General features: G+C 36.6%; 2 protein-coding genes across 2 annotated transcripts in view; one reads left to right on the plus strand and one right to left on the minus strand.

The window, feature by feature from the left end:
- Window positions 1–15,538, minus strand: part of LOC145728800 (acylamino-acid-releasing enzyme-like) — a 39,085-nt gene extending 23,547 nt beyond the window's left edge. Inside the window, 6 exon segments of the mRNA XM_081979318.1 lie at window positions 2,610–2,877; window positions 2,937–3,085; window positions 3,737–3,888; window positions 7,117–7,322; window positions 9,989–10,153; window positions 15,357–15,538. Of these exon segments, the coding sequence (XP_081835444.1) occupies window positions 2,610–2,877; window positions 2,937–3,085; window positions 3,737–3,888; window positions 7,117–7,322; window positions 9,989–10,000 (787 nt within the window). The 5' untranslated portion in view covers window positions 10,001–10,153; window positions 15,357–15,538.
- Window positions 15,539–15,874: 336 nt separating this feature from the next.
- LOC145728799 (ATPase WRNIP1-like) lies at window positions 15,875–22,475 on the plus strand. Its single transcript, XM_081979317.1, has 2 exons — window positions 15,875–17,295; window positions 22,100–22,475. The coding sequence occupies exons 1-2, from the start codon at window positions 16,093–16,095 to the stop codon at window positions 22,445–22,447; spliced, it is 1,551 nt and encodes a 516-aa protein (XP_081835443.1). The 5' UTR covers window positions 15,875–16,092; the 3' UTR covers window positions 22,448–22,475.
- The last annotated feature ends 4,815 nt before the right edge of the window (window positions 22,476–27,290 follow it).

The raw sequence follows: 27,290 nt of genomic DNA on the forward strand, positions 1-27,290 counted from the left end.
AACTGCCAGAAACACAGGTTGAAAGAACAATCAGGGACAAAATTGCCTGTAAAACCCACTTGGAGTGAGAAAATGACTGTTTTAAGCACATTTTTGGAATCCTCATTAAATTTACTATCCAATGACATAAAACAACATTACAAAATCATGTAAAGTCAAGGAGAAACGAAATGTTAAAATTTTAACTGCCAGAAACACAGTTCGAAAGAACAGTCAGGGACAAAATTGCCTGTAAAACCCACTTGGAGTGAGAAAATGATAGTTTTAAGCACATTTTTGGAATCCTCATTAAATTTACTATCCAATGACATAAAACAACATTACAAAATCATGTAAAGTCAAGGAGAAACGAAATGTTAAAATTTTAACTGCCAGAAACACAGTTCGAAAGGACAGTCAGGGACAAAATTGCCTGTAAAACCCACTTGGAGTGAGAAAATGACAGTTTTAAGCACATTTTTGGAATCCTCATTAAATTTACTATCCAATGACATAAAACAACATTACAAAATCATGTAAAGTCAGGGAGAAATGCAATGTTAAAATTTTAACTGCCAGAAACACAGTTCGAAAGGACAGTCAGGGACAAAATTGCCTGTAAAACCCACTTGGAGTGAGAAAATGACAGTTTTAAGCACATTTTTGGAATCCTCATTAAATTTACTATCCAATGACATAAAACAACATTACAAAATCATGTAAAGTCAGGGAGAAACGCAATGTTAAAATTTTAACTGCCAGAAACACAGTTTGAAAGAACAATCAGGGACAAAATTGCCTGTAAAACCCACTTGGAGTGAGAAAATGACAGTTTTAAGCACATTTTTGGAATCCTCATTAAATTTACTATCCAATGACATAAAACAACATTACAAAATCATGTAAAGTCAGCGAGAAACGAAATGTTAAAATTTTAACTGCCAAAAACACAGTTCGAAAGAACAGTCAGGGACAAAATTGCCTGTAAAACCCACTTGGAGTGAGAAAATGACTGTTTTAAGCACATTTTTGGAATCTGCATTAAATTTATTATCCAATGACATAAAACAACATTACAAAATCATGTAAAGTCAGGGAGAAACGCAATGTTAAAATTTTAACTACCAGAAACACAGTTCGAAAGGACAGTCAGGGACAAAATTGCCTGTAAAACCCACTTGGAGTGAGAAAATGACTGTTTTAAGCACATTTTTGGAATCCTCATTAAATTTACTATCCAATGACATAAAACAACATTACAAAATCATGTAAAGTCAGGGAGAAATGCAATGTTAAAATTTTAACTGCCAGAAACACAGTTCGAAAGGACAGTCAGGGACAAAATTGCCTGTAAAACCCACTTGGAGTGAGAAAATGACAGTTTTAAGCACATTTTTGGAATCCTCATTAAATTTACTATCCAATGACATAAAACAACATTACAAAATCATGTAAAGTCAGGGAGAAACGCAATGTTAAAATTTTAACTGCCAGAAACACAGTTTGAAAGAACAATCAGGGACAAAATTGCCTGTAAAACCCACTTGGAGTGAGAAAATGACAGTTTTAAGCACATTTTTGGAATCCTCATTAAATTTACTATCCAATGACATAAAACAACATTACAAAATCATGTAAAGTCAGCGAGAAACGAAATGTTAAAATTTTAACTGCCAAAAACACAGTTCGAAAGAACAGTCAGGGACAAAATTGCCTGTAAAACCCACTTGGAGTGAGAAAATGACTGTTTTAAGCACATTTTTGGAATCCTCATTAAATTTACTATCCAATGACATAAAACAACATTACAAAATCATGTAAAGTCAGGGAGAAACGAAATGTTAAAATTTTAACTGCCAGAAACACAGTTCGAAAGAACAGTCAGGGACAAAATTGCCTGTAAAACCCACGGAGTGAGAAAATGATAGTTTTAAGCACATTTTTGGAATCCTCATTAAATTTACTATCCAATGACATAAAACAACATTACAAAATCATGTAAAGTCAGGGAGAAACGAAATGTTAAAATTTTAACTGCCAGAAACATAGTTCGAAAGAACAGTCAGGGACAAAATTGCCTGTAAAACCCACTTGGAGTGAGAAAATGGCTGTTTTAAGCACATATTTGATATTCCCATTAAATTTACCATCCAACAACCTAAAAAACACTACAAAATTTGGTACAGTCAGCGAAAAAAGCGGTGTCAAAATTTGAACTGGCAGAAACACAGTATTTGTAATTTACTGGTAATTTACGGGTCAAATTTTCCTGGTAAAGTAAAATATTTACTTTATCGGTAATTTACCATCACTAATTAAGTGTGAAAAGTGTGGTTTGATTGCTCGGAGAGTAACGTTTGCTGCTTGAAGCAAAGCGACACATTTACGTTGTAGTAAATGGTTTAAAATAGTAATTTTTTTAATAAATTTTGTTATTTGTCAAAATGGAAATTTTTTCTATAAATTTATAGTTTTGTTTGATGACAATGGTAAAAAATAATTAGCACAATTAATAAATAAATCTACTCATATGCAACAAATGCTGAAAATCCAACGCTATTAATGCTGCAACACTGCCAATTAGATACACTTTACTTAGCTCTAGTTTAGACTGATGTTTTTGAACTTACCGTAGTTTCCTTCAAAATCCAACTGAAATATTGTGCTCAGTCGGTTAGTACAATAAATCAAGCCCAACTTCCTAGGCTCAGTGAAGTAAGCAACTCCAATGATATAGTCGCCATTCGGAGAGTATTTGGGTTGAGCCACACATACTTGGTCGGGAAGACCATTTAAAATCACCACCGAATCAGTCTCAATGTGGTACTCCGCAAGGATGGACTTTTTTTTCCCCACTAATTGCTCTCCCCAGTCCTGCTCAAAAAGAAACTCTTCGCCCTAAAACGACAGAAAAAACTTAGTTTGCCAGAACAACGTAAATATGAATAAAATATTACTTTTTTCGCGGATTTCGCAATATCACCTTCTTCTTTGGTCTCATCAGACTTTTTTCTCTTGTAAAATGGTTCGCTATTAGGTTTTTTCTTCTCGGCCACGTAGAGCAATTTCAATTCGTCAGGCGAAAATTCAAAAGCACCAAATTCAACTGCACAAAATCAATCATTTTTCAAAAATCTAGTTTAAGTATTGTTATACAAGGTGAGTCAGGGTTAAACGGCCAAACCTATATCATGCCTAAAGAATTGGATTTTAAGCAGAAAGTTGTAATAAAGTGGTGTCCGAAAATGCGTTGTTACCGAGATACAGGGTGAAAAAGTTGCTGTAGAAATGTATTTTTAGAAATAAAAAATAATGCACCCGGAAGGTTTGAAGAAAAGTACGAATTCTGAGAAGCACCCTGTATCTGTCAAACTATGACAGATATTAACCAACGGTTTTCGTCATTAAGTTGTGTATTCAATTTAAACTTCAGGTACCGACATCAGTTTTTGCGTATCTTTATTAATACGAGCACTTCCCATTTAAATACGTCCAGTGTGGCCCACCCTGTACACTGTAATTGTGGAGATCCAAAAGAGTATTGTAGGTAGAAAATTTAATCTTGCTATGTCAATGAATGAAGTTATGTAATAAAACCTTTAAAAAATCTGAAACTTTATCACCATGTATCTCGGTAACAACGCATTTTTGGGGCACAACTTTCTGCTTAAAATTCAATTCTCTAAGCATGGTATAGGTTTGACCGTTTAACCCTGAATCACCCTGTATATGGGTACGGCCGAGTGGGATAACTTACTGTCAGTGTATATAGCACCATGTACATCTAAGGCGGCTAAATCCACAACTCGAAACAAATTGTTGTTTTTCCATATTTCTAAATATTGCTTAGAGTCATTCTCCCTGAGAACAGCTTTCAGTTTGCGCGTATTTGAAACTTTAGATATTAACCTGAGAGTTTAGTTTCAGTAGAAAAATGTCAATTTAGTTTAGGAATATTTACGCTCTGTTAAGCAAGATCTTACCATTACGTCATAATTATGTTGCTGCTGTTTTCATGTTCTGAATAAATGTAAATAAGTTCTTCCAGTCAGAAGAAAATCAAATGTCAGCCAGGCGATTTTTCTGATCTCCTGATATTCTGAAACTCCAAGCCCTTTGTCACCCAGCGACAAAGACAACGCTGACAAAACTGAGAAAATACCTCCGGTAATTCTCATAAACGCCGAAGAATGGACAACGTCAGATCAAGAAAATCCAGTACCAGAAGACAAAAATGACTAGGAAAGGAGTAGCAATAACACCGTCTACCGCCAAAGATTACAGGAGCCTGACCAAACTCCTGAATGAGTCAAAAAGAGAGTACTCACTACCAGAAGACATATAGCCGCTAAAGTCGTCATAAAGGGCGCCCTTCTGCCATGCAGTAGGGGGTAAAATGTGACGAAACCCATCACTCGACGGAGTGTAAAAAAGCCAGAGAAGAACCGGCCAAATGTGTATATTGCGGAAGACCACACCCCGCAAGTTACAAGAGGACCCAAACAACACCTAAGCTTGCAACAGCCCAACAACAGCTACGCGGCTGCGGCAGTAACCAACAAAACAAGGGCTGACACACCCACCAACCCAGATTTGACGATTTGAACTAGATGCCATTCTTTAATGACCATGCACACCTCTAAAAACCAGATTTCTTCCAAATTTCTTTTCTTTTTCCGAACATCAGCCAGGACCGACCAACTAAAGTAGAAGCGACTTGACTTAACCCCTTCCTACAGATGTTTTCCCCCGGATGGCAAGAATTTATTTTCAAAATGTTGGTATAACCCTTTCGCAGCTAACTCGGTGCTGACTGAGCTCTGGCCGCAACCCCCCAAATTGCGGGAGCACCTCCTTACCATCCGATCTACTCTCATTCTGAGCTCATGAATGAAGAAGTAATTGTCTGAAAAGATCTACTTGTTTTATTTACAAACCCTTCCCGACTTTGACTAGCCGACGAAGAAAGAAGCGTCCAGGGCCCTAATTCTTGAACGCAGGAAGTATAATTACCGATAGAAGTGTTAATAGAATTTGACAGAACTGGTTGACAAAAGCAGGTTTCTGTCAAATTATGTGTCTGGGTTTTTATGGCACTACCAGCTAGGGGTATTTTGCCAGCTCGTTAGGAGAGAGGCTCAGATAGTCGGGCTGGAGCCCCTGAGCCCCAGATAGCTACAAAAAGTTCTAAAAAATCGCTCAAAGGCACGATCCGAGCAAAAGATATAGTCATTCCTCGTGGAAACTATAACCATCACTGTTACATCCACGTGGTCTTCTCCTAGGTTTTCACCCTTTCCACCTCTTGGAAGTGCACCGCACAAGACAATTCCCCGTAGACTTTTAGGAATCGACGTTTCCACTTAGAGGTCCCACCATCTCCACTCGACCGGCTGCGGAATTCGGTCGTCAACTTCAAATTTCTCTGAACACCGTTTCAAGAAACGTGGTTTCTTAGTGACAAAAAATGGCACTCACGAAACTGACGTGCGATACGTTTCAAGTTGAAAACCGAACTCGCAGTGAGTATAATTACCGATAGATGTGTTGATAGAATTTGACAGAACTGGTTGACAAAAGCAGGTTTCTGTCAAATTATGTGTTCCGTTCTCTTGATAACTCCCTCGATTCAAGAATCTAGGGCCTGGAGTACAAGAAGAGCGCCGAAGAACTCCCAGTTCAGTTCGATCTTCAACTTGAAACGTATCGCACGTCTGTTTCGTGGGCGCCATTTTTTGTCGCTAAGAAACCACGTTTCTTGAAACGGTGTTCAGAGAAATTTGAAGTTGACGACCGAATTCCGCAGCCGATCGAGTGGAAATGTGGGGCCTCTAAGTGGAAAAGTCGATTCCTAAAGGTCTACGGGGAATTGTCTTGTGCGGTGCACTTCCAAGAGGCGGAAAGGGTGAAAACCTAGGTCAGGACCACGTGGATGTGACAGTGACGGTTATAGTTTCCACGAGGAATGACTATATCTTTCACTCGGATCGTGACCTTAAGCAGTTTTTTAGACCTTTTTGTGTTTGTGAAGTAAACTTTTGTGAAAATTCTAGAGGTTCAGGGGCACAGGCCCGACTTTCTGAGCCTCTTACGTAATCGTGCTGGCAAATTGCTGAGAGCAGAGCCATTTAACAGACAAGTCAAGTCAAGTCAAGTCAACTCCCAGTTGGCGGAGGTACCTCTAGCTAGGACTGCAAATCCACTCTTGACTCATGAATGTGGACTTAAGTCAAAAAATGTGTTACTTAGGAGTTGGATCTGACACTTGACTCAATGGTCTTTAGTGATGGGAAGACAAAAAGCAGCGGTACTGGCTAGCGGACTATTATCCAAAGCATATACACAAATACCAAGTAAAACACATTGAATCACAAAACCCTCAAGTCAGAGTTTCCTAAACACTCTTAAACTAAGCTTCCCTCAGCCTCAACACCATAAATATTTAAGTTTAAGACAGTAGAAACTCTGCAAATACCTTGCAAAATGTAAACAAACACGATTCTGACATTAGATGTCACATTTGAAAGTAAAACAATTGGCGTTTCAAGAAGGTTTCAAGTTAAGATCGCAGCGCCAGTTGAACTAAAGACGGGCAACCCATTCCTAACCTAACCTAACATTATAAATAATATGACACTGTCACTTCATAATGACAGCTGGAATGACCGAAATTGTTTTCAAAACTGATCACCAGGGGGAGTATCTCTTATCAAGGATTTTGAAAACAAATTCGGTCATATTCTTCAATTTAGATTAGGTTAATTAGGTTATAACACTGACAACGTCGCTCAATTGCTTGATGACGTGCAACTAAAGTTATACTAATCAGATTGTAGTAGACGAATATCCGCCGCCTTTAGGATTTCGGGGGTGGTGCGGTGTTTAAACGAAAATTTTAGTTTGCGTTTTTGTTTTGTCTGGCTTATGAAGAAGTCAGTCGGTCTGGAAATACAAGCTTTCAGGGTTTAAACTTTGTTTTCTGACATCCCAAGAACCGTATGTGTCTATAAAAGGTCCAAAAACGACGCAACAAATCAAGTATAGCAACTATAAAATCTTTGACACTTGACATTGACGTAACGGTGATATCTCACTGAACAGAGCGTAAGTACATTCTAAAAAAAATATTATACTTACTCGTTACTAATATCGATCGGCAGTGTAGTATCTCGGCGCTGAAAGTTATTGTCCAGCAAAATTGATCTACTAAACTTGGAAGTAGATCCGGTTTCTAGGTTTCTTTGAGACCAAACCGTGTTAATTACAGTTTCTGACTGGATTTCTCCTCCGACCACAGCTGGTATTTGTGATAAAGTCTTATAAAGCTTAACTATTTTATCCAACTGAAATATAATTTAAAAAAATCTTACTTCAAAACAAACTGATGGCTTGGGCTCGCAATAAGTTTGCTGCGCGGGTATTAACCCCTGTTTCAGGTTGAATTTGAATTATTAATTAATTTTAGGCAATGTATTAGAAAGATGTGTATATTTTAGCCAGTGGGAGTTAGTGCAGTAATACTTAATGGACCACGATATTGACTATCAATACTAACGCGGTACACCAGATTTTGCAAAATCTAGAACCAGTTGCATCAGGCAACAATTACCTAATTCTTCTGACTGTCTGAAGGTCTGATATATTTGCGGTTAATCAGGAATATTACTAAGAAACCCCACGCAATTAAGTTGTGTCCTTACGTTTTTAAGTTTATCCAGAACGCGTTTGTATGTCAAGATTTTCGTATTATGATTTGCCAAGTGATCATAAGTGAAAGTCGAGAGTTATCGTTATCCGCAAACCAGGAAAGCTGAATGATGACCCGAAAAGTTACCGCCCAATAGCGCTGCTAAGTACAATTTAAGATTCCTGAGAGACTTCTCTATAATAGAATCGAAACCAAAATACTGGAAAGGATTCCCATTGAACAGGCTGGGTTTAAACCAGAGAGAAGCTGCATAAATCAGATCATCTCACTCACAATAATCCATATTGAAGGCTTCCAAAAAAACCTAAAAACATGAGCCGAATTTTGGCTCTCTCTCTATAAATTCTATGAAATAGTCCCATGCAAACAAACTACAACTTATTGATAATATTGTTACGGTTTGGGCCTACTATGCTCGATACTCGATGAAACCGATGCGCCGCAATATCTGGCCGGGCGCGTGTTAAAGTAGGCCACAGTTAGGAAGCGACACCTGGAAGCATCTTTGATATTCGAGGCAAATCGCGAAGCGTTTTGCGGTCATTCTAGAACGTGGTTTGCGAATATAAAAAAGCGGTGTCGACGACGGCGTAGTAGTGAATTTGGGAACGCGGTAAAGTTTAAATAGTGGAATAATTGTGGAATTGTAGTAGTGTTTTTAGTAGCTGAGTTAATTATTGTACGGAGTGTTTTAACGTGTAAATAAATTTATTAATTGTTGAGTTAAACTGACTTTGTAAAAACCCACGGGAAAATCGTAACAATATGCTTACTGGCAGGTCCGAGTTATATTCCACAGCCAAATGAGTTTCTCAAAAACTTAACTTATCTTAACTTAAAGAGAGTTTGCCTCAAGGGTCTGCCCTGGCTCCACTGTTTTTCAACCTTCACATCTCCGACATGACTGAAACTAGATCTCAAAAGGTTGGCTACGCTGATGACTGTTAACCATGCAACATCGTTTCTTTGAGGAAACTGAAATCGATCCCCTCTGAATGGCTACCAATATTGAGCTACATTACTCCTCCGGAGCTCCGGCGCAAAGCAGCCCTTCTTCAAGAATATAAATGTAAACAAGGCCAACTTCCTATACACCTGGATACGAACAGACTACAATCCAGAAGACGAACCGTAAGAACTGCTAGAGAACTACATATGTCACAATTGGCACACGAAAATGGAATTGCCCTCCCAGATTCCGAATCTCTGGAGAGACAGAATAGTAGAAATTCTTGTCAAATGCGTACTTCTAGTTGTCAATTTTCTAGCAAGTCCTTGATAATGTAAAGTGAGTATTTTGATGTTTGAAGTGCATAGGGCCTATGCCAGACAGTATCAAAGGCATTGTTTTTCCAAAAATGGACATGCTTTAAGGTGAGGTGTCTGGACGTACTTGGTATGATGGAATATGTTCTTCGATCAGTTTTTCCTTACTATAAGTTTAAAGACTGAAGAAGACTTAGCACAGGAAGTAACGTTATTAGTCTGTAATTTTGTTTTCTTGTGCATTGTCCAGTCTATTCTTGTAGATACGTATTATACCGTTTTTCCAGGTTTCTGGAATTTGGTTGGTTGTGATATGCATAAGTTCAGTTGGGTTAGGATGAGTTTATGGGTTTAAGTACTACTGAATTTATTTTGTCCTGCCCCGGTGCTGTAATGTAGGATATATTGCCTCATTTGTTTGTGATTGGTTTGTAGACTTGGTTATCAAACCACAGATCAAGGCAGGTATCAAAGCTGAAAGATGAAGGTACGTATGTACAACATATTACCATTGTTTTTGTATTACGCACAAATCCTCTTTAGATCAAAAAGTTTGAACAATTGGTACGGCTTATTACTAATACTCAAAATAGGTTGTGTACCAGTTGTTATTCTCCCAGTTCGGGTTTATCGATATGCTGAAGAGCTTCTGGTAGTGTCTAGCAAACTCCACCGCTTTGTCCTTGTTTTGTTGATGAGTGTATAGTCTGTACAGTTCTCTTTTATGTTTGATAAGCCTCAGAATAAATTTAGACAAGACGTAAACGGCGTAAAGGTAAAGGCAAAACAACAGTAAAATGAGGTTTAACTTCTTAGTATTATATGTTGGCAGCTAGTGTATTCTGTAAATTTATGTTAAAGATTATAACTAAATGAACCCAAGTTTGTTGTTAGGTTAATGTTTTTAATGAATAGTTATTAAATTTTTAGTGTGTATTAAATCGTCTGGTGTTGAGTCTTGGTATTCGGGCATTAAAAATGTAGGTTGTGTATGTTGGTTTGTATCTAATAATAACTAAATATAACTGTACTTACTTTTGTAACCATCTTGAGTGATATGTATTTTCCTTCTATCGCTATGTCCCACTTGGAAAACAATTATTTGTATAATGTCTAGATATACTAATCTAAACAAATTCAAAACTGTAAAATAATGGCCCTCAGTATTTGTTCTCAGCTCAGCTAATGTGATGTTGAAACCTAAAAAATTTGATTACAGAATAATACAATAAAACAGAATCATACAATTTGTAAGTCACTGATTACAAAGTTTGTTTAAAAAGTGATATAAAAATAAGATAAGTATCAATTTGTATACGAGTTGTAAAATTAAAGCTCATGCTGCAGTCCTCTCATAGCTATTTTAATTTAATTAAATACAAGTTTGCAAATTTGGAATTAAAAGAAAAAAAACATTATAACTACATATTTATAGAAAACTAAATTAGACTAGATTAACTTTTTCTATAGTTAATTACTGCATTTTTGTATAAAATATTATTTACTTTTAGAGAATATAGTCATGCTTTCAGTGAAAAAAATTTGTTAATATTTTTACAGGGTTTTATCAGAAGGTTCCTTATAAACGATTTGAAACAAACTACTTACTAATAAAACACTTTTTCTACAAAAAAAACCTACTGGCTATTAATGCAAAATGAAACTTTCATTTATAAGGTTTCTTTCAGCATGAACCAACTAATATAACTCGATACAAAGCGGTCAAAATTAATAAATAATGACATATTATTTGACAGCATGCAAAGAAGTTAACAAACAACAGGGGAGAAATTATTGGCAACAAATAAACAAACTGAGGAAATACAAAACACACAATACAGTGAAATTCCTGGTGGATAACGGGCAAGAAGTCAAAAAAGATAAAGAAATAGCCAACCTGTTCGCAAAATACTTCAGCAATATACAGGGTAATTCAAATTCGACCCTCACCATTGGGATCTCGGAAACTATAAGAGATACGAGAAAGTTTTAATTGGGGCAAAGTTGCGCAATGTAAAGCTCAACCAAATGCAGTTTTAAAAATTTCGATTTTCCGAGTACTTCCGAAGATATCCGAAAAAAACTGAAAATTTTTTTGTTGATTTTTTGTTTTTATTTATTTCTAATCTTATTTAAAGAGATATTCCAAAACTAAAAGCACCTTTTCATTGCCACTTTTTCTCAGCTATTCGATGATGGATTCAAATTTGCCACACGACGTTTCGTTTTCTGTCAGTCATCATCAACTTTCTTTTTTCTTATGGGCGCCATATTGGATTTTTAGCCCACCAAATAGTACGTTTTATTCTGATTTTAGTGATGTATAATAACTTATGATTTGCTTCATAAATAACAAAATAATTCAATAAAAACTCTTTTTACTTTAGTTATTGGCTTTGAGTTAATGGGCCGTTTTAAAAAAGGTCATTATTTGACAGTACTTGTCAAACACGATAATTCGGATGATCATTAGAGCGTCAATCATAGTTAAAAATGTATCTAGAAAAGAAACCCCCGCAGAAAATGTTATTATTATACAAGCATTGCTGAACTATTTACGTTAACCAGAAAAAGAGATTTGTTAGCATTATCTCTAACTTAAAAGGCTTATTTATGTTTCCAAGAGAAAGATCATCATTTTAAGAACTTCATTTTTTGCCAAATTTCAATTTTGTATAATGTTAAGTGCAAGTTTATAGTTATTTATACAGTAAGTGACAAACCATTTTTTATTCATTCATATTTATTCGAGTGAATAAACCGGTTTAAGTCACGTGTCTCATACAGTATTCTATTAAATTTCGACTTCTTATATTAAAAAAAAAACTAAAATTACAGTTCTATTAAATTTGCACCGCGCCCCGCAGATGTGACATTGATGTTTGTTTGTTTACATCTGTAAATAGGCGATCACTCTATGTAATTCAGAGTGATTTAATAGTTATTTATACAGCAAGTGACTTAAACCATTTTTTATTCACGAAAAGAACAACTAGATCCACAAGTGTAGCGAGTGGCCTAAGCTCTTCGAGTGAATAAACCGGTTTAAGTCAAGACACGTGTACACCTTTGTGACTAAGTATGTTCAGGCCAATTGCGTGTGACAAGTACTACCAAGTAATCTTCATAAAACGTCTCATTAACAAAGCTAACTAAGGTAAATTCTCTAAAAGCTCTAATGATCGTCCGAATTATCGTGTTTGACAAGTACTGTCAAATAATGACATTTTATAAAACGGCCCATTAACTCAAAGCCAATAACTAAAGTAAAAATAGTTTTTATTGAATTATTTTGTTATTTCTGAAGCAAATCATAAATTATTATACATCACTAAAATCAGAATAAAACTTACTATTTGGTGAGCTAAAAATCCAATATGGCGCCCATAAGAAAAACGAAAGTTGATGATGGCTGCCAAAAAACGAAACGTCGTGTGGCAAATTTGAATCCATCATCGAATAGCTGAGAAAAAGTGGCAATGAAAAGGTGCTTTTAGTTTTGGGATATCTCTTCAAATAAGGTTAGAAATAAATAAAAACAAAAAATCAAATTTCCAGTTTTTTTCGGATATCTTCGGAAGTACTCAGAAAATCAAAAATTTTAAAACAGCATTTGGTTGAGCTTTAAATTGTGCAACTTTGCCCCAATTTAAACTTTCTCGTATCTCTTATGGTTTCTGAGATCCCAATGGTGAGGGTCGAATTTGAATTACCCTGTATATGCCATGGAAAATGACCCAAAATTTGACGCTAACCACTTTAACCAGGTACTAGAATGGAGTAAAGCTTACAAGGAGAATCATATCATTGAACATGTCCAGCTTATTACATCAGACGAATACTACTCTGTGCTGAACAAAGGACGAAACACAGCTCCTGGGGGCGATCAAGTACCAAGAAAGATAATTAGACAGCTGACAGGCAATATTCACCAAAAAATTATTGAGATTTACAACTACTGTCTGCAAAGTGCGTATTTCCCTATGGAATGGAAAGAGGGGGTAATAAAAACAATACCAAAACCTAACCAAAATCACAGTTTACCGGAGAACTATCGACCAATTACACTACTACCCGTGATCGGAAAGATGTTTGAAACAATAATAAAACTTCGTCTACAAAAGGAAGTAGGTCACAATATTCCATCATACCAGTTCGGTTTCAAGGAAAAAACATCAACTATTCACCCACTAACAATTTTAACATCAAATTTACAGACAGCTAACAAATATGGAAAACATTCCGCGGCACTGTTTCTTGACATACAAAAAGCTTTCGACACCACATGTCACAATGGCATCCTGATGAAATTACAGAAATTACAATGCCCTCCTTATCTTCTAAGTGTGTTGGCTAGCTTCCTATCCAATAGACAGTTAAAAGTAAAAATTCGAGATTCATATTCTTTCGTGTTTCAAACAGAGCAGGGTGTTCCACAAGGTTCGCCATTCGTATTGCCATGACATCTATCACCAAGCAAGAAGACTCCCAGACGTTATTGACAAATCATCATATATTCTACAATTTTCTGACGACACGGCTCTAGTAACTCACAGCTATTCTCTCCAGAATGCAGTGGCAAAACTACAACAATTACTGGATTGCATCGTTCAATGGACCCAACAATGGAGAATAAAACTAAACCCCACAAAAACCCAGTTTATCATTTTTCATCATAGAATTTCAATCTCCTCTCCAAAAGTTAAGATATATAACCTTGATATTACACCGTCATCTCAAGTCAAATACCTGGGAATAAGCATAGATTCAAAACTGAATTTCAAACAACAAGCCGCTAGCGCTAAAGCCAAGGCCGTAAGCAGAGCCAAACATTTCAGACAGTTGACATACAAAGATGAAGGAATAAGCAGGCAGGCAGCAACAAATATTTATAAATTGATTTGTCGTCCCTTGCTGGAATATGGCCATGTCCTCTACTGGAATTCCAGGAGTAGTACCACCAAAACTTTGGAAGTTGCTGAAAGGCAATGTCTGAGGATAGTCACAAAGATCAGACACCCACGAAATTCAATGCACCACCCTTCAAACGATTTATTGTACCAGAAGACTGGGATCATCCCCATCGTGAAGCGTCTGCATCAACTAAGCACCTCATATCCACACCAACCCCACAACATAGCAATTATGCAGAACCTAATTATTCAACAGGAACCGGATGCTAGAACTAAAAGAAAATACCCTGAAGTAACCTTAATGGAAAAAATCATTGCTACAAAAAATACACCAACAAACAACTGAAATGAAGAACCAAGTCCCAAAACCTACTTAAAATTTGTAAATTGAACAATTACTGTTAAGTTAGAACTAGTTACTCAAAAAACATGTTTTTTTTTTTTTTTTTGTATCCCCCTTGCAATATGCAGGAAAATGTGAGTTTGGTATATATTAAGTTAAAAAAAAATTTTTGTATTCAGGCAGGAAGACCCCGGTCGTTAGCCCTTTGACAGTTGTCAATAAAGTATGTTTGTTTGTTTGTTTTTTTTATTTGACAGTTATTGAGACCGTAATAATATGAATGCCCCTTTGCACAGAAATATCATTAGGTAATACTTTACTAGAGTTTGGCAACATTGCATCTTAAATATCTATATCTATATCTAATCTAGGTAAATATCTAGGAATATTTAAAATGTCTAGTGACATTACTAGATTTGTGGAAACATCTATGACATTGAGAACTCCGAATTTTTTATTAAAATAGAATCAAAAGTCACAATATCAATGTCAACAAATATAACTCAATATACAACAAAGATATTAATTGTCAAAAAAGCACGTTATTAAATAAAAAACTTACATTGAATACCGCTTAGTAGTAATAATGTTTTTTACAGCCACTTTCTCCTTCTGGAAATAGACTAAAAGTCGTGAAATAAGATGTTCTATTTCACTATACCAGAAAGGCATTTTGAACATAAATAACTACACTATTTGAAACTGATAAAAACATCAGAATAACCTGAATAACCAGAATAACTGACAATAGCTGGTAGTATGATGTTATAATACACACATATTTTCAAGTCAATTCACTGAACAGAGAGTAAATGTCCCCTTGTGCTATCTTTTATTGCAAATCCTGCAAAGGAAAGTATAGTGTACTGAGGGGATCATTTTTTGAAAAATGTAGGAGCCCTGTTCGTTCGTACATTACTTTATTTAATGTGGGAATGGGTTTGTGAAATTTGGTCTGGCTGCGCATCCATGTCCACTGAGTGCAGGGAAAAACAAGTTATTCAATATTACTGATTCTTCAGAGATATTTGTTCCTAGCAGATTTTGCGGATTTTTGCAGATTTTATTTTATTTTTTTCATTTCTGCTTATTACTATAATCTACCATCTACTATTTACAAAAGAAAAATGTTATTGAAAGTACTTACAATTAAGGCAATTACTGGAGACTGGGCTTGCTACTTTATTACTGCTTTAAAAGTAAAGAGCACTAACCACAGTGATGCTTACAACCCCTTCAACTAAAATATTGAGGAGTGCGAAGCTGATGCTAAATAGAAATATTAAAACAATAATAATAAATAATAAAAATTACATGATAAGCAGCATAACCTACATGAACATGAACCTAGCAAATGATAAAATTGAGGTTAGAAGTTTTTCATGTTTATGTAGGACAACCTGTCAATATCCCGGATTCCGCGACTACCCAAATCAGTTTACTACACAGAAAGAGCGCTTTGTTAATAAAGATCTCACACAAATTACGCGTAAATATCTAAAACTTGGAAAACCTAAACTAATAAAAATAAACGTACAAGATGAACAAACAAACAGCAATTCTAACCCAATTTTGTCCTACGATCTCTTCTACTAGTCAACAGGATAATTGACTGAAAAATAAATCGGTCGGTAATTTTATTGTGTTACAAGGGTAACGTACCTAATTGCTTTCAGTTATTCGCATTTTCTCAGTTATGGTAGAATACTTTTTGAACACATTAACTTAAAACTGTGTGTCCTCCACAGTGTTTGTTTGTTTACTTCGATCAGCTGATGTAGTAGTTTGGTTCAGTAAAGTTCAGTTAGCTTAGCTTAAGCAGCATTGGTTTTAAATGAGAGTTGTGTTGTGGGTTTACACAATTTTACGTTTAATAGTTAAACATGAACGATAAAGAAGCATCAAATTCCAAGGAAGTTATTGAATGTCCAATTTGTGGTGAGGTTTTCTCTCAAATTGAAATAGAAAAGCATGCCAATAGATGCATATTTCTAAACTGCTCTTCTGAAGATCATCCCAGAAAACGTATCAAGCACTCATCTTCAGATTTTTCTACAAACGGCGCTACAAAACTGCAATCAAGTACCATAGGAATCCCAGTAGAGAGTGCAACCTTAAAACAAGAAAGTGATGCTAGTTCTTCTCGAACCACATCAAATGTTAAAAGCAAAAACACATACGATCGTACATTCAGTGTACCATTAGCTCTTCAAATGAGACCCAAAACATTAGATAACTTTATTGGTCAGTGCCACATTTTAAAGGAAGGTTCAGTATTACGTTCCTTACTGGACCAAGTTATTATTCCTAATATGCTTTTGTGGGGACCACCCGGTTGTGGAAAAACCTCTTTAGCCCACATAGTTGAACAAATTTGTAAGGAACACAGTACCAAATGGAAGTTTGTTACATTGTGTGCTGCAACAGCTGGCATAAAAGATGTACAAACAATTTTACAATTAGCAAAGAATGATTTAAAATTTGGTAAAAGAACTGTGTTATTCATGGATGAAATTCATAGATTTAATAAGAAACAACAAGATGTTTTTTTAATGAGTGTTGAGAAAGGGGATATTGTATTACTGGGAGCTACTACAGAAAACCCTTCATTTACCATAAATAATGCCCTACTAAGTAGATGCAGAGTTGTTGTTTTGGAGAAATTAACTTCTGAGCAGTTGTACAACATTCTGTCTGCTGCAACGAGGGCATGTAATGGCCTAATTATTGACACAGACAGTCAGCAAAATGAACCAACAAAACCAGAAAACAGTCTGACTATAGAGAGTACAGCTCTAAAATGGATTGCTGACATTAGTGATGGAGATGCCAGAACAGCATTAAACAATCTACAGCTTGTAATTAGTTATTTTCATCAAATGCCTACTAAAATAATTAAAATTGCAGATGTTGAAAGCAATTTGAAAAATAACCAGCTGTTGTATGATAAAATGGGGGAAGAGCATTACAATATGATTTCAGCAATGCATAAAAGCATTAGAGGTTCCGATGATAATGCGGCGTTATATTGGACGACTAGAATGATAATGAGCGGCGAGGATCCGCGATTTATTGCAAGAAGAATGGTAAATTTATAAAATAGTAGAAGTAAATACAAAGTGAGTTTTATCTTTAGTGAACGTATCTCGATAACCAGCAGAGCTAAAAAGTCGCTTAGAATACACCGTTTTAATATCTTGAAACCGATTTGGTTAAAAAAAATATTAGGTATATCTTACTAGGTATCTAGAAAAAAAATAAGTTTGTTGCTCTTGGTTCCATCACCTACCTACTTAATAATAATAATCTTCTTTCGGTGCCGTGCCTGTCTTCAAGCTTCAAGCGTGGGCTATCTCCATGACAATTTGGTTGAATTGGGCTCTATCTGTTCCTACTCGGAATAGTTCTACTGCCAGTCCGGTCCAGTTTCTTATAATATTTCGCAGCCACGATAGCGTTTTGCGACCTATCCATCTTCTGCCTTCAACCTTTCCCTGATTAATCAGGCGAGGGATGTGATATTTATAACCTCGCATTATATGCCCGAAATAACTGACCTTTCTTGTTTTTATGGTGTTCAGGAGCTCTCGATCCTTATTCAGCTGTCCGAGTACTTCTTCATTACTGGTATGTGCAGTCCACGGGATCTTGAGGATTCTTCGATAGCACCACATTTCAAACGCTTCTATTTTATTCATGATGTCAACTTTAAGGGTCCATGTCTCACATTCGTACAAAAAAATGCTCCATACAGCGGAGTGTTCTTAACCGTGTCTGAAGTGTCAGAGGTCTATTAGTGAGAGTTGGTTTCCATTTGCTGAATGCCTTACGTGCCATTTCAATCCTCACTCTTACCTCTTCGTCGCACGTTATGTCATTGTTCAGCCAGCTACCCAGATATTTGAAATGTGATACCAGTTCAATATTTTGTCCGTTGATTGTAATCGGAATTGGTTCTATGTTTATTCTGCCCACAGTCATCCATTTCGGTTTCTTGATGTTTATATTAATACCCCATCTTCGACCAGCCTCGTTCACTCTATCCAGCAGTATTTGCAAGTCTTCCATGTTTTCTGCAATGATGGCAGTATCATCTGCGTACCTTACGTTGTTTACAATTTCGCCACCTATCTTTACTCCCTCTGTCCTGCTATATAAAGCCTCGTAAAATATGTTATCTGAATAAAGGTTGAACAACAGGGGTGATAAAACACATCCCTGTCTTACGCCGCTTTTTATTGGTATTTCATCTGTAACGCTGTCATCTAGCCTGACTACTGCTGTTTGACTATGATATAGGTTTATCAAAAGGCGCATATCTTGATAGTCTACGTTATATGATTTCAAACATTGGAAAAATTTTGTGTGTTTGACTCGATCAAACGCTTTTTCGAAGTCAATACAACATATATAGATATTTTTTCGAAACTCACAACTCTTTTGTAATAGTGTCCTCATGCAGAAAAGGGCTTCACGTGTGCCTAGTCCGCTACGAAATCCAAATTGTTCTTTGCCAATATTGTGTTCACATTTGGCATAAATTCTGTTGAGAAGTATCTTTAAGAGTATTTTTAAAGTGTGACTCATTAGGCTAATTAATCGGAAGTCATTGCACTTGTTAGCTTTGTTGTTTTTGGGTTAGGCGATGAAGATCGATTTCTGCCAGTCGCTGGGAAGTTTCCCAGTTTGATAGACCCGGTTGAAGTATGCCGTCAGAACAGATATGCTTTCGTCATCAAGTAGTATTTCATCGGATCCTGGACTTTTTCGTGCTTTTGGTGTATTGCTTTTTGAACTTCGGATTTGAGAATGTTTGGACCGTGTTCCGCCATATAATCAGTCAGTAGATTTTCTATCGTTTCGCGGGTCTCGTCTTCAAACAGTAATCCTAATAATAATGAAGAAATAATATTTAACGTGAATGTAATGAATAGGAAAAGTGGTCTAGCCGGAATAAATCGGCCAAGAAGAATGATATCCCGGCAACAAGTGTTGCTGCCTATATTGGCTTCATCAGGCATTTAGCTTGATCTGTATGTGTATGAGAAAGTGTATATGATGAAGTCAATAAGCAGAATCCAGCATGGATATCATCATACTTGTTCATTTTTTGCTTTTTTAGTATTGCGGAATAACCCTTGAGTGACGTAGATAACTAATGATTGGAAATACAATGACTGGATAGTAAATATTCCTTTTAAAAATTAGTTAGCCATGGCAGCAGCTTTTTATGTGGCATAGGTCCTTGTTGTTTAGGCCAATATCACAGAACTTTTGTTATGCGTCCTAAGAAATATGGAACTGACCCAGAAACTGGATATAACAGTGCTCAATCTTGAATTGTCAGTAGCTTTATATCTGTCTTTCTAATGACGTTGTGTGTCTAACATACTCTCTTACTTAAACTCATATTCAAAAACCATTAGTCCAGAAAAATTCAAATTCGACTTACCAAACATTTTTTTACGATAATTATTGTTATCAGATTAGTCCATATTTGTAATTTAACATCGTTGTGTATCCAACAAGAAGTTATCTCATGATTTAAGTTTTTTTTGTAATCTAAACTCGTCGGACAAAGGACGGTAATGGGAGACGTGTTCCTATGAACTGCCCTGCTTTCTCCAAGGCGCGTGTGCAGTTTTTGGGACAGTCACTATCGTTACTTGGAGACATAAGGGATTTATGTCTCAACAGTCTGGTAGGCTTTATAAAATATACTAGGCTGCTATACAGGACATTCCTGAATTGGTGTCACAAACTGATATAGGACAAGGTGCTCGACAAGGTGTCCATTTTTCATTGGGACTTTTTTTAAGTTAGAGTCATGCGGTTTTTGCAATACTGTGCTCGATTTTAATCAAATAAACGTTACCGGTGTTAAACATGAAGTCTCTCCGTTCTTTCCGCAGATACTGTTATTCATTTAAATATCGAAAAAGCGGAACCTCCTGTTTATAAAGTTTTTGTCGTAAAATCCAATGGCGTAGTTAGTTTTGTTCCACATGTTATGATTTTTGACATATTGTTATGGAATGGCGCCTACTATGCTCGTGACTGACCGAGCGAACTCTCGATTGGGAAGGATGCACCGCAACATTTGACGCGTGTTATAGAGAGTCGCTGGTTGAACCGACTCTTGAGAGTTGTTCGATATTCGAGGCAGATCCTCGAAGTCGGAATGAAGTTACGTAACTTAGAGTGAAAAATCGACAGCAGCGGAGCCCAGTTTTACAGTAATCACCGGTAACGGGATCAACAAAGTCAAGCCTCTCACATACGACGGTCAAACCTGATGAGCAACGTACCAACTCCAATTTGAGGCCGCTGCAAATGCCAATGGGTGGAACAACAATGAAAGGGCTGTAGCACTGGTGGTAGCACGACGAGGACCTACTTTGGACCTGTTACAGACCCTGCCTATGTCGTTATGGAGCTCAGCACAGAAAATAAGTTTATCCAACTCAATTAAAGGCATGACAGCAGAAATTACGTGAAAATTTACAAGAGTTTGAAGTTCGACGTCTTGTCAATTTGGGTTACCCAGCAGTTCCGGAGGAAATCCAAGAATTTGTGGCACAGTACTTTGTAGAAGGGAGTTGAGATCTGGAGGTACGGAAAATGCTAAAGATGTTTAAGGGAAGCAACAGCAGTGAATTGGTTCAGGATGCCTGCAGACTTAAAGCCAAAAGTCGGGGCCGTGTCTATTCAAAAAGGGAAAGTACCGCCAGTCGATTGTGTTGCTGAATCAATTGCATCAATAAACAAAATGGAATAAATGGTAGGCACATTAGTGCAAGAAATAAAAACATTAGGAAGTGAAACATCCATTAACATTAGGACCTCTATAGTGGAGTGTTATCACGTGGAGAGTGTATGTTACATATTAAAAGAGATTGTCGAGTAAGGCTGCCGCCCCGCTCTCCAACGAGGGACGTGTACGACCATCCAGAAGGGATCAGAAAAAACTCCAGTAGTATAATTTCAAGAAGATCTTGCGCAGAAGATTGCAAACATTGCCAAAAAACAGAAGAACGTGAAGGCATTTGTGCCTAACAGAATGGTTCAGCTGACAGCCGATGATAAATGGAGTCCCGATCAAGTTCAAGCCAAGACCAACATGGCAAGAAATCTCTAGCAAATGCCTTATGTTCAATAACTCTGACCTCAGGGGACTCGCTTGTGGTTGAAGACCGCTTGCTAACAAGAGCATGGGAGTGTGCTGATGGAAAAAAGATAAGGAAGCGGCTATTTAGGGAAATGCACAATGGAAAGACTGGTGGTCATTTTTATTAATACTCCTTGGCGACGTGAGACTGTTTGGATCTCCAATTGGCCAAAACAAGGGCCATTGACAACTATGCTGACGAGATGTCAGAAAGATTGCTGGACACCCATGAGCTTGTCATGGAATGTTTGAATGTAGCTAGTAAGAAAGATGACGGCTCGTCATGATTTTAGGGCCAATTCGGGAGGGTTCCAAACGGATGCTAACGTTTGGTGGTTTAATGCTCAGAGGAAAAGGAACGCAAATCACCGAAACACACAGGGAACGGAATTCTTAAGAGAAGTGTTGATACCTTTCTCTTGATAACTCCCTTTACTCTTTTCAAGAAGACGCACTCTGCTAGTTTTCGGGATCCCTTCACTAAAGGAAAAAAATCAACTTTTATTTCAAATCCATTAATATGTCACTGGCAAAATCTAAAAAAGAATGGTCTAAAAAAATAACTTCTTCTTCACTTAAATTTCAGCAACTTGTAGCTCAAGATCCAAACCATTGCTTTATGATCGTATAAAATATTGATCAAACTTAGTCGTTACATTAGCAATAATTTTAAAACACTTTATTCATCTTAAGGCTTGTAAAATAAAAAAATTATGTTACAGATTAGAGCCGCTAGCGAAGACATAGGAAATGCGGATCCCCAAGCGTTACAATTAGCAATTGCCACTATGCAAGGTTGCCAAATGCTGGGAATGCCAGAGGCAGATGTGCTTTTAGCTCAATGTGCCGTATACTTAGCTAGAGCTCCGAAATCGAGAGAGTGTGACAGTGCTCTAGCTGCAGCAAAAAAATTGATAGAACAACACAAAGGGCCACAGCCCGTTGTACCAATGCATATTCGAAATGCCCCAACTAAATTGATGAAAGAAATGGGTTACGGTAAATTAGCTGAAGGTGCTGAATTTACTTTTATGCCGCCCGAATACAAGAATGTAAATTTTTTTAATTAAAATGTTATTAAAAATGTGTTTTACAGTGTATCGTCTCTGTCGTTGTAGATGCCTAGTATCATTTATACTATTCTGGGGGTCTATTTTTGACCATACGCAACTTTACGTATAAGAATTATACGCAAATTTGCAAAAAACCTTTTAACAACACGCATTAGATCTTTACATATAAACGTAAATTAAATGTATAATGAAATACGAGAAGGGTAGTCTTGACCGACTAGTTAGCAAGGAGAGGTGGAGTTCTTAGGGTATCGGTCTTGAGGAGGGCTCGAATAATTAAACTTTGAAGCTACCAAGCTTTCGGAATTTTATTTGATTCCTTCATCAGGGCTAAAAAAACCCCAAACAGTCTGACAAGTTGAGTCACATTTTGTTGGAAGATAGTTTACTTACTGCTACGTGTTATATTATGAAACATGTGGTCCCAGCGTAACATTAAATTTGAATTTGAAAATTCCTCATTGAAAACACGCAGAATGCGCCCACAGCCAGTTGTCACTCATTATTATTGTTAAAAACTTTCCTTTTTTTAAAAAATTGTTAAAACTAACATCACAATGTTACACAAAAACTTAAGACGTAAATTAGACGATATTACACATTAAAAGACTAATTATTAATTTCGCATGTGATCTTAATGCAAGGCAGATTCGAGAAGCAGTGCTAAAGGTGTAATTTAGACGTCGGATTTACTGTTATCAGTCAAACGTTCACATTCCATGGATACCTACCATATTGATTATGTTCAAGAAAAAACTGGGTCCATTAGGTTAAACTTGCCCACACTCAGTTAAAAAGGGATGGTAAAGTTACCTGGAGGTTAAGCCTCAAGTGGAAGACCCAAACCAACAAAACCTGCACAAACAATCTACACTCAACCCCTATTTTTCAATTTTTATTTTAATCTTTATTTTATTTTATTTTTCTTTATGTTGTTGTTTTTTCTAATTTATTATTTTTTTGCGTTGTTTTGTTTACTTCGTCCGCTAAAATTCGACTCTCTTACTAAGTTAAAGTGTGAATTAAATTTTCAAATGTGCATATTGGCTAATCAGATGGTTCAGTTTCTCGGTGGAATAAGCAAAAAGAGTTTGTAAGAAGTGATTAAGAAGAAAAGCTTGCATGAAAATTCGGCTCGAAGAGGCAACGTTGCCAGACTGACATAAAAGGTATAAATCAAAATTAATCATGGTGGATGCTAAATGTTCGAAATGCAAAAGCACAACCGAAAACACGTATGCAATTCAATGTTGCAAGTGTAACAAATGGACACATACAAAGTGTATTAGTATGTCTAAGGCTACTCTAAACAGCTATGAAAAAGAGCTAAAGAATCAAAATGGGAAACGTTGGTTCTGCCAACCATGCGAACCAAGAACTGAAAAGGTTAAAAGACCTTCACTAGGAACTACAAGTTCTCCCAATCCGGTAAAGGTGAGTGAAGGCAGCTCTGGATACACTTTAAATGACGTGATGAAAAAATTAGAAAATATTGACGATAAGTACACTATTTTACTGGAAAAGTATGAAGAACAGATAGCAATAAACCACAAATTGAGGGTCGAACTGGATGAGTTGAAACACAGGGTCGAGGGCCTACATCAGCCGAGCATCAGCAGAAAATGATTTACTGGACAGCATTAACAATTACTTCATTGAGTCATGTCCAGACACAAGAAAGCAGCTAGAACCAGATTACGCACATCTGAAATATAGTGAGACATCTATATTTTTAGAGGCAGTAACAGAGCCGGAAGTGATTAAATGCATTAATAGTCTGAAAAACAAAAAATCAGTGGGAGAAGATGAACTTCCGGTATCACTGTTAAAAAAGGTGGCAGACATAATAGCAGAGCCTTTAACATATATAATAAATATCTGTTTTCAAACAGGTACCTTCCCAAGTAAATTGAAAATTGCACATATAAAGCCAATATATAAAAAGAAAGGTGATATTGATAATCTCAAGAACTATAGACCAATTTCTTTACTATCAAATTTAAGCAAGATCTTTGAAAAAATGATCTATGAAAGGTTTATTAGGTATCTGGACGGAAGGGGTATTATGTCAGACAGTCAGTATGGCTTTCGAAGGGGTCGATCAACAGTAAAAGCCACCTATGAAACATTGAAAAAGACACTGGATTCAATCAATTAGAACAAAAATACAGTAGCTGTTTTGGTGGACCTGTCAAAGGCTTTTGACAGCGTAGATCACTCAATACTTTTGGAAAAACTGGATCGATATGGTATAAGAGGAGTGGCAAAAAAGCTTATATCGACATATTTAACTGGAAGAGTCCAATGTGTAGTGGACACCAATGAACGCGGGGAAATAATTAAATCAAATTATTGCTTAATTACTAAAGGAGTGCCACAGGGGTCTATCATTGGCCCACTGCTCTACATCCTCTATACCAATGAACTGCCATCGCTGGTAAAGTATCATTTGGTGATGTATGCTGACGATACCTCTATTGTCATCTCTGAGGAAAACGATGTACAGGAACACCTCACGGACTCTGTAAATATTCTGCAAGACTGGTTTACGCGAAACAATTTGTTAATGAATGTCGAAAAAACTCAGCTAATACAATTCAGATCAAGCATAAAGGAGGAAAGCTCATACATAATAAATAACGTTAAAATAGATACATCAAAATCAGTATCCTTCTTGGGCGTGACTATTGATCATCGTCTAGACTGGAAGACTCAGGTCGATGGATTGGTGAGTGATCTCTCCAAGTATTGCTATGCTCTTAGGGTTCTTGCAGGCGAGGTTGGTCAGTTGTGTGCTCTGAATGCATACCATGCATATGTTGTCTCCAGGTTCAGGTATGGAATTATTTTTTGGGGTAGTTCGTCTGATGTTTTGAGGGTGCAGGTACTGCAGAAAAGATGTGTCAGAGCTATTTGTGGACTGAGGTTTAGGGAGAGTTGTAGATCAGTTTTTAAAGATATGAAATTGTTCACTGTGGTCGGTCTCTATGTCTATGAATCAATAAAATTCATTCTTCAAAACAAAACATTATTTCAATCTAACGTTAAAGTACATGGATATGATACTAGGCATGGGGACGACTTTCTGTTGGATAGGACCAAGTACTCGTTTGTGCAAAGGAATGTTCATTATAGTCTTCTCAAGATTTGGAATCATGTACCGTCTGATTTGAGATCTCTCGAGGAACGAGTGTTTCTAAGAACAGTCAAAAATGCCTTATTGAATAACCCCTTTTATAGTGTGAGGGAATATTTTTCCTTTTCCTTCAATTCATGCTAAAGAGCCCCTGATGAATAGAAATCTGTGATATTGTTATTAACAGCGTGTGTATGCGTTCAGTCAGAATTTGTTAAAATTGCGTAATGTTGTGTAATTGTGTATATTTTTATAATTTTATAATTATAATTTAGCTTTAAATAGGTATTTTGATGTAAATAATTCACTATTTTTCTTGACTATGTGACACGTTCTACACCTCGTATGAGGTCCATGTTGTATACTATCATTGTACAATTGGAACAAATAAATTATTATTATTATTATTATTATTAAAAAAATAATAAATTAGAAAAAACAACAACATAAAGAAAAATAAAATAAAATAAAGATTAAAATAAAAATTGAAAAATAAGGGTTGACTGTAGATTGTTTGTGCAGGTTTTGTTGGTTTGGGTCTTCCACTTGAGGCTTAACCTCCAGGTAACTTTACCATCCCTTTTTAACTGAGTGTGGGCAAGTTTAACCTAATGGACCCAGTTTTTTCTTGAACATAATCAATATAGTAGGTATCCATGGAATGTGAACGTTTGACTGATAACAGTAAATCCGACGTCTAAATTACACCTTTAGCACTGCTTCTCGAATCTGCCTTGCATTAAGATCACATGCGAAATTAATAATTAGTCTTTTAATGTGTAATATCGTCTAATTTACGTCTTAAGTTTTTGTGTAACATTGTGATGTTAGTTTTAACAATTTTTTAAAAAAAGAAAAGTTTTTAACAATAATAATGAGTGACAACTGGCTGTGGGCGCTATCTGCGTGTTTTCAATGAGGAATTCTCAAATTCAAATTTAATGTTACGCTGGAACCACATGTTTCATAATATAACACGTAGCAGTAATTAAACTATCTTCCAACAAAATGTGACTCAACTTGTCAGACTGTTTGGCGTGACTAATTTGGACTGTAATTTTTTAGCCCTGATGAAGGAATCAAATAAAATTCCGAAAGCTTGGTAGCTTCAAAGTTTAATTATTCGAGCCCTCCTCAAGACCGATACCCTAAGAACTCCACCTCTCCTTGTATAATGAAAGGTATCCGGGCTTATAAGTCGTGGTTCAATGGAATTTCTTCCTGACGTTTCGTCCACATCTGCGGCGGACTTTATCAAAGGCGATGACGTAACTGTTGAAGTGCTCTTCCGTACCTCTCGACGATGACTGGCTCGACTGCTGGAGTGTCGGTCGTATTTATACCCGTGGGGGGTTGCATATGCGCACAACAGTTAGGCGTCGGCGCGCAAGGTTTGTTTCCACTCTGAATTTAACAAGGTAGATCACCTTCCTTTCTGTTGATGATGTTCTCGTGCTTAAAGGTCTCAATGGATTCTCTAGTTAATCTAGGATAACGTTGTGATCGATCCAAAACCTCCACCTCTTCAAAAAGAATATCGTGTCCTCTGGAAAGTGCATGTTCTGCCACCGCTGATTTATCGGTCTGTCCCAGTCTGCAACTTTTCTTGTGCTCTGCTATTTCGTTACGTTGACGATATATCGCAAACCAACACACACGGATCGTTATCTCAATAGTGGATCTAATCATCACCCTAGCCAAAAA

Source organism: Ips typographus, linkage group LG4 (genome assembly GCF_016097725.1).
Source record: "Ips typographus isolate SLU linkage group LG4, UJ_Ityp_2.0, whole genome shotgun sequence".
NCBI lineage: Eukaryota > Metazoa > Arthropoda > Insecta > Coleoptera > Curculionidae > Ips > Ips typographus.